Source organism: Somniosus microcephalus, chromosome 20 (assembly GCF_052327205.1).
Source record: "Somniosus microcephalus isolate GS21.2 chromosome 20, FLI_Smic_1.0, whole genome shotgun sequence".
In the NCBI taxonomy this organism is placed as follows: Eukaryota; Metazoa; Chordata; class Chondrichthyes; order Squaliformes; family Somniosidae; genus Somniosus; species Somniosus microcephalus.
In genome coordinates, this window is record NC_141006.1 from 55,402,190 (window position 1) to 55,410,276 (window position 8,087).

At 53.6% G+C, this 8,087-nt stretch overlaps 1 protein-coding gene across 2 annotated transcripts; it reads left to right on the forward strand.

The window, feature by feature from the left end:
- Positions 1-19: 19 nt before the first annotated feature.
- Positions 20-7,707, forward strand: LOC147103288 (phosphoserine aminotransferase-like). Of its 2 annotated transcripts, XM_085963143.1 has the most exons (9): positions 20-82; positions 487-547; positions 637-706; positions 2,085-2,290; positions 2,910-3,082; positions 3,278-3,441; positions 4,079-4,207; positions 4,312-4,449; positions 7,528-7,707. In XM_085963143.1, the coding sequence occupies exons 1-9, from the start codon at positions 20-22 to the stop codon at positions 7,652-7,654; spliced, it is 1,131 nt and encodes a 376-aa protein (XP_085819269.1). In that variant the 3' UTR covers positions 7,655-7,707. The 2 variants fall into 2 exon arrangements, with proteins under 2 accessions (XP_085819269.1, XP_085819270.1); XM_085963144.1 differs by lacking the exon at positions 4,312-4,449 and having other exon boundaries at positions 23-82.
- Positions 7,708-8,087: the final 380 nt, after the last annotated feature.

An 8,087-nucleotide genomic window follows, 5' to 3' on the forward strand; every position in this document is an offset into this window, starting at 1 on the left:
GTCCTTCAGACTGTGTTCAATGATGGAGAACAGGAAGACTGTGGTCAATTTTTCCTCTGGTTGCTCCAAGCTCCCCCTCTCGGTGAAGGAGTGTTTTTTTTTTGTAAATGGAGTGGGGTTGTATTTTTTTAGGTGCTGTTTGCAACAACCCTCCCCCGTCCGGCCCAAGTGTAGCACTAATTGTCCTGCAGTCACCTTCCTAGTACAGGTCTCTCTGGCACTGGTGCATGGACCATGTCTGATGCCGGTTTTGAGGCTTAAATGTGATTTGGACACAGCGGGATATTCAAACTGAAGGAACTAGATGCAATTGTGTTTAATTTACACTTTAAATAAACCAGGGCTTTAATTCAGATGCAGTCCAACCTCCCTTCGCTGAGCTAGAGATCGCCTGATCGCAGGGGTGAGGGTGTACAGTGATGTTAAAAGTGGGATGTAACCCCCCGGGTCTGTACTGACCGATGGAATGTAACCCTGTTTCCCCAGGTGTTGGCTCAAGCTCAGAAGGACCTGTTGGATTACCGTGGACTTGGAGTCGGTGTTCTGGGTCAGTCTCTTGTGATGTCGCACATTAGCCTTTGCCGGTTGCATGTGTCTCTGTCTATCTAACTCCCTGTGTGTTATCCATTTGAACAGAAATGAGCCACAGATCGCCAGAGTTCACTGAAATCCTAGACGCCACCAAAGCCAACTTGAGCGATCTGCTGTGAGTAATCGCTATCCGGTTCAAACTATGACTGGAATAATTTAATGGGCCGATCCAGGTTAAACCAACCCCCCCTAAACTGGCCACCCTGTCTTGATAATTGGTCCAATTCAATTAAACTGACCTCACGGCAAAAGAAGAGCTGATTTGTTGGAATCGTGAAATTACTGGGAACCCCCATTCTAATGCACGTGGGCTGCGAGCACTGAGTGAATCTGTTCTCAATGGTAACACGCCCCCTTCCTCTTCAGCACTTGTTGAATACTGTCATGACCAATGACCATTCCTCTTTTTTTTAAAAGAACCAAATAAATTAACCAAATAAAACTGTAAATAAACCGTTGAAACTTCAACTGAACCCTAAGAAATCAAATTAAAATTTGGTTTTCCAGCCCAATTATGCACTCCAGTCCCCGCGGCGCCCACCGGTCACGGAAGTGACCAATGACCATTAACGACACTCAGGCCCAGATGGTTTCCTATTGCAGCTCTGGTCTGCCTCTTTTAATTGAACCCATAAGGGTTGCTTCAGTGACCTAACACAAGTACCCTTTTTTTTTTAAAAGGACACAATTAATAAAACCAAAATCATAAAGACCCAACAAACTTAACAATTGGAATAATATTTCCTCTGGACAACACACTCCAGCCCCCTGTGGTGCCACTAGCCGCAGAACAAGTGTTCTGGCAGGCACTGCACAGCTCTAGGCTGGACTGTTTTGGCTGATAGGGATGCTGCAATTGACCGCCTTTGCCCCTGGGCTAGACCAGGGAAAATCACCCAGGACTATCCAGTGACCCCCTGTGTTGGAGAGTAGGGAGAATCAGCCCTTTTCCCCCCCAACAGTCCCCACTCTTTCTCCCACCCCCAACAAAGTCTGGAGCAAGTGGACATCTAGTGTTTAGGTGATAGCAAAATACTGCAGATACTGGAAATCCGAAATAACAACAGAAAATGCTGGAAAACCTCAGCAGGCCAGGCAACATCAGTGGAGAGAAATTAGAGTTGACGTCAACTCTAATTTCTCTCCACGGATGTTGCCTGGCCTGCTGAGTTTTTCCAGCATTTTCTGTTGTTGTTTTAGTGTTTAAGGGAGTTGGGAGCAGTCTGGAAAGGAGGGGAGAGAACTCGCCTTCTCACTTAATGCCTTGAAGTTTGGGTGGAATGAGTGGGATTTCTTCAAATGGTGAAAGCACTCCGTGTCCAGTGCTGTGGGTGAGAGTCTGGCTCGCTGGCCTGGTTTGCTGGTCATATTTTGCTTTTCTCCAAGTCTGGCGCGAATCCCCAACTCTTTATTTTTGGAGGTCAGAAACTAACTGCTTCGGTCTCCTTGTTGACCATTGTCCGGCCCGCTTGATGAGCTAACTGTCTTTACAGGAAGATCCCAGAGAACTACAAGATACTGTTTTTGCCGGGTGGTGGGAGTGGCCAGTTCAGTGCCGTCCCCTTCAACCTCATCGGACTGAAAGAAGCCAGATGTGCGGACTTTGTGGTCACTGGGGCCTGGTCAGCCGAGGCAGCCAAAGAGGCCGAGAAGTTGGGGAAAGTGCAGATTGTCCACTGTGAACAAGACACTTACACAAGTAAGGCTTTTAATGGGATTGTTATTGAGCCTTGAAGCGGGCGGGTTGAATCCCAGCCGTGGGGGGCAGAATTACACCCACCCGGCATCGTGGGGCTGTGCTGCTTGCAGCTGTTGGGATTTGCAGAGACGGATGGGTGGGTCTGCGTGGATGGGTCACCAAGCTCATAGTAGAACCATTAAAGGAAGTACACCTGGTGCCAAAAGCTCAACATCACATAATTATCAGTAAAAGTTTTTATAAAACTCCCCTCTCCCCACCTGCTCAGGCTCTAGGGACCTGGGTGAAGTCTGATTTATAATAATGAATGAATTCTAGAGATGGGTGTCGCTGGCATTTATTGCCCATCCCTAGTTGCCCTCGAAGGTGCTGGTGAGTAGCCGCCTTGAACAGCTGCAGTCCGTGCAGTGAAGGTGCTCCCACAGTGCTGTTAGGTAGGGAGTTCCAGGATTTTGACCCAGTGAAGGAAAGACGATTTATTTCCAACTTCGGATGGTGCGACTTGGAGGTGATGCTGTTCCCATGCACCTGCTGCCCTTGTTCATCTAAGTGTTGGAGGTCGCGGATTTGCCAGGTGCTGTCGAAGAATTCTAAAGTTCATCCCATCTTTCTCTTGTAGAGATCCCTGATCCCAACGGTTGGGATCTCAGTCCTGACTCCTCCTACCTCTATTATTGTGCCAATGATTCCATCAATGGGGTGGAGTTCCACTTCATCCCAGACGCCAAGGAAACTGTTCTGATCTCCGACATGTCGTCCAACTTCCTTACCAAGCCATTGGACGTCTCCAGGGTAAGTCTGATTAAAACAGGAGAACCCACCGAGACCGTCTCTCTTTTAATGGAGAACCTGTAACAGTGCTGGAAGGTGGAGATTTGTGGTGAATTGTCCTTGACTTTTACAATAATTGGAACAGAATTGTACGTCAGCAAAGAGTACGCTAACTTTGTCTTTCCTCTTTCCACTTGCCTCCCTCCTCTCCTCAAGTTCGGTGTGATATTTGCCGCTGCCCAGAAAAACCTCGGTTGTGCAGGAGTGACGGTAGTACTAGTCCGAGAAGATCTCCTGGGATCCGCGCTCAGTGGGTGTCCGATAGTGTTTGACTATAAACTGCAAGCAGAAAGCCTTTACAATACTCCTCCGTGTTACAGGTTGGTACAGTGCTCCAGTAGTTTTGAAGAATCGGATAGTGAACTCTTGAGCTATGGTTGAACCTCAAATGTATAAGCCCCTATTCATGTAGCATCACCACATGGAGAATGAACTGGATCTCTATCCCCTTTAGTGATGGAAAATTTGGGTTGGCCATATAGTTGATGTAGAGTTTAGGTTTTTGACCTGGTCTCCTGGGTGTTTGTGCAGAAACCCATCACCATGTTTCAGGGTCTCCAAAGCAAGCTACTGATCTTTGGGTGTAGGTTGCCGAGGCCTGGTAGCCCTCCAGGTGTGGTGGAACTGCTGGCTAAAACCACATTACCATGGCATACATTTCAACTTTCTCTTTGACAAGCTTCATAAATAACACTAAAGTTTCTTTACTTTTACTGAGGCTATTGTAATCTGGAGGTGGTCTCCAGTTAATGAAATATTAGTGGGTTACTAACCTATAAACTGAACACCTCTCTTGGCATTTGATTTAGTTTGTAAGCTAACAGTGGCCACTGCAAACATTGCCCAATGACAAAGGGAGAGAATCTATGATTGGGCACTTCTGTTGTTACGTGCGATGCCCAGTTGTATCATGTAACTTGCAGGGTCACACCAATCCGATGTATGCCTTTCTTTCAGTATTTATATCATGTGCTTGGTCTTGGATTGGATAAAGAGCAATGGGGGTGTTGAAGCAATGGAACAAAACAGTATTGCTAAATCGAAGCAGCTCTATGACGTGATTGAGGAGTCCAGTGAATTCTATGTGTAAGTTGGCTCATTTCAAAGCTGTTGTTGGCTGGTAGCTTGATTTTTGAGCTGAACACAGTGCTGAATAATTTGGAACAATGACCTGTACTGCTTCCTTGTAGCTGCCCTGTTGATGTGAAGTGTAGAAGCAGAATGAATGTAGTATTCCGCATTGGTGGCCCTGATGGGAATGATGCCCTTGAACAGACTTTCCTTGATCAAGCCGTGGAAGCCGGCATGATTTCATTGAAGGGCCACAGGTAAACTGGAACATGGGAGAATGCCCAACAATCCGAAGGGGGTTTATGGGGGTGGGGTGGTGGTCAGTTATACAGTAACCATTCCTGATTCCTTTCTCTCCCTCTTCCCACCCCTTCCAATCATTCCCATCTCCTGCTCAATTTCCCCCTGCCCTAAATAATCAATGGCGCTATATAACTTGTATGCTGGTGTCCCTAGTACAGTAACACTCTTCCATGTCAACTAAAGTCCCAAGTGTAGGAAAGATTGACCAGGCCAGGGACTTGTGACCAGCATAGACCAGTTGAACTGAATGTACAGCATAAAAATTAGGCCATTCTATAATTCTAGCTGCTAGTGGAGGGAGAGAGGGAGTGTCCAGATGGAGCAGTTAACCATATACAATGTTTTATTTCTTGTCCCCTTTATATAAAAAAATGTGCTGCTTAAAACTTTGGTCAAATGCCCTTTCACTGTCAGCTGACTCCTTCATTTACAAGTAGTTAGATCAGCCAATTGGGGCCCAGCGTCACTGTGAAATTGGATTCTGTGTTTGCAGGATTATTAGTGGGGAGTAATTGGTTTTTAAATGAGCTTTCAGTTATTGCACTAAAATTTAATTTCTGCTATTACTGCTCAGTGCTTACCCTCCCTCCCTTCCCCTCCCCCTCCCTTCCCCTCCCCCTCTCCCTCCCCCTCCCCTCCCCCTCCCCCTCCCTTCCCCTCCCCCTCCCCCTCCCCCTCCCTTCCCCTCCCTTCCCCTCCCTTCCCCTCCCCCTCCCCTCCCCCTCCCTTCCCCTCCCCCTCCCTTCCCCTCCCCTTCCCCTCCCTTCCCCTCCCCTCCCCCTCCCTCTCCCTTCCCCTTCCCCTCCCTCTCCCTTCCCCTTCCCCTCCCTCTCCCTTCCCCTTCCCCTCCCCTCCCCTTCCCCTCCCTTCCCCTCCCCTCCCCCTCCTTCCCCTCCCCCTCCCCCTCCCCCTCCTTCCCCTCCCCCTTCTTCCCCTCCCCTCCCCCTCCCCTCCCCCTCCCCTCCCCCTCCCCTCCCTCCCCCCTCCCTTCCCCTCCCTCCCCCTTCCCCTCCCTTCCCCTCCCCCCTCCCTTCCCCTCCCCCCTCCCTTCCCCTCCCCCCTCCCTTCCCCTCCCCCTCCCTTCCCCTCCCTCCCCCTCCCTTCCCCTCCCCCTCCCCCTCCCCCTCCCCCTCCCCCCTCCCTCCCCCTCCCCTCCCCCTCCCCTTCCCCTCCCCCTCCCCTCCCCCTCCCCTCCCCCTCCCCTCCCCCTCCCCTTCCCCTCCCCCTCCCCTTCCCCTCCCCCTCCCCTTCCCCCTCCCTTCCCCTCCCCCTCCCTTCCCCCTCCCTTCCCCTTCCTTCCCCTCCCCTTCCCCTCCCTTCCCCTCCCCCTCCCTTCCCCTCCCCCCCTCCCCCCCTTCCCCCCCTTCCCCTCCTTCCCCTCCCCCCCTTCCCCTCCCCCTTCCCTCCCTTCCCCTCCCCCTTCCCTCCCCCTTCCCTCCCCCTCCCCCTCCCCCTTCCCCTCCCCTCCCTTCCCTTCCCCCTCCCCTCCCTTCCCTTCCCCCTCCCCTCCCTTCCCTTCCCCCTCCCCTCCCTTCCCCCTCCCCTCCCTTCCCTTCCCCCTCCCCTCCCTTCCCTTCCCCCTCCCCTCCCTTCCCTTCCCCCTCCCCTCCCTTCCCCCTCCCCTCCCTTCCCCCTCCCCTCCCTTCCCTTCCCCCTCCCCTCCCTTCCCCCTCCCCTCCCTTCCCCCTCCCCTCCCTTCCCTTCCCCCTCCCCTCCCTTCCCCCTCCCCTCCCTTCCCTTCCCCCTCCCCTCCCTTCCCTTCCCCCTCCCCTCCCTTCCCTTCCCCCTCCCCTCCCTTCCCTTCCCCCTCCCCTCCCTTCCCTTCCCCCTCCCCTCCCTTCCCCCTCCCCTCCCTTCCCCCTCCCCTCCCTTCCCCCTCCCCTCCCTTCCCCCTCCCCTCCCTTCCCTTCCCCCTCCCCTCCCTTCCCTTCCCCCTCCCCTCCCTTCCCTTCCCCCTCCCCTCCCTTCCCTTCCCCCTCCCCTCCCTTCCCCCTTCCCCCTCCCCTCCCTTCCCCCTTCCCCCTCCCCTCCCTTCCCCCTTCCCCCTCCCCTCCCTTCCCCCTTCCCCCTCCCCTCCCTTCCCCCTTCCCCCTCCCCTCCCTTCCCCCTTCCCCCTCCCCTCCCTTCCCCCTTCCCCCTCCCCTCCCTTCCCCCTTCCCCCTCCCCTCCCTTCCCCCTTCCCCCTCCCCTCCCTTCCCCCTTCCCCCTCCCCTCCCTTCCCCCTTCCCCCTCCCCTCCCTTCCCCCTTCCCCCTTCCCCCTTCCCCCTCCCCTCCCTTCCCCCTTCCCCCTCCCCTCCCTTCCCCCTCTTCCCCCTTCCCCCTCCCTTCCCCCTCCCCTCCCTTCCCCCTTCCCCCTCCCCTCCCTTCCCCCTTCCCCTCCCTTCCCCCCTCCTTCCCCTCCCCCTTCCCCCCTCCTTCCCCTCCCCCTTCCCCCCTCCTCCCCCTTCCCCCCTCCTCCCCCTCCCCCTTCTTCCCCCTCCCCTCCCCCTCCCCCTTCTTCCCCTCCCCTCCCCCTCCCCCTTCTTCCCCTTCCCTCCCCCTCCCCCTCCCCCCTCCCCCTCCCTCCCCTCCCTCCCCCCCCTCCCTCCCCCCCCCCTCCCTCCCCTCCCTCCCCTCCCCCCCCCCTCCCTCCCCTCCCTCCCCTCCCCCCCCCCTCCCGTGTGGGATTCCAGTCTTTCTCCAATTTCCTCTTTCCTCTTTTCCCCCCCCCCCCCCCCCCCCCCCAACCCCCTCCAATGTGGGAAAAGAAGATGGAATCACCCTGGCTATGATTGGCCATCTATTATCCAGCTTGGCAAAATCCTGGAGTGGGAGGAGGAGGCAGGTCCGTTGGTTCCATCTCGAGGTGGAAATGCAGATGGCCTCCACTGTGCTAGCTTAGCACGTTGCTGTGTATATTTGGGCTTGTATAATGAGTCTCCAGTATTTGTATTGTGATTGCCTTTGCACAAGATATCTACAGGAATTGTGGACATGGTCTGTTTTTCAAGACCATGGCTCTGTTTAATTCCCCTAAACTGCTTGTTTCTAGATTGGTTGGTGGAATCTGTGCCTCTCTCTACAATGCTGTGACGCTGGAAGAAACCCAGAAGTTGGCAGAATTCATGACTTCCTTCATGAAGGAACATCACTCAGAGCTGCCTGTAGTTAGCCGTTGACTGTAATGTCTTTGACCTGTGTAGCACGGTATTAAACCACTACCTGAGTGTGATTCTTTGGAGTTGTGGATTTTTATTTGACGTACTAGAGGTGCTGAAGACCATTAATCCCAGGTACTTGGCTGAATTCAAACATTGGTGTAAGTAACCATGTACTGTAACAAGTCTTGGACAATTTCATCATCCTCAGCACATTCAGAATACCTGCTTCCTACATAAGCACTTCATTGCAGGCAATGTTTACACAATTGGGAGCAGTTGGTTTCAATATTTGAAACTCTAACCTCCTTTAGTATCTGTTGCTTTTGGTGTCGGCCATGGCATAACTCTTGCCTCTGAGCCAGAAGGTTGTAGGTTCAATCCCCACTCTAGGGACTTGAGCACATATCCAGGATGACGCTCCACTGCACCACTGAGGGAGTGCTGCACTGTC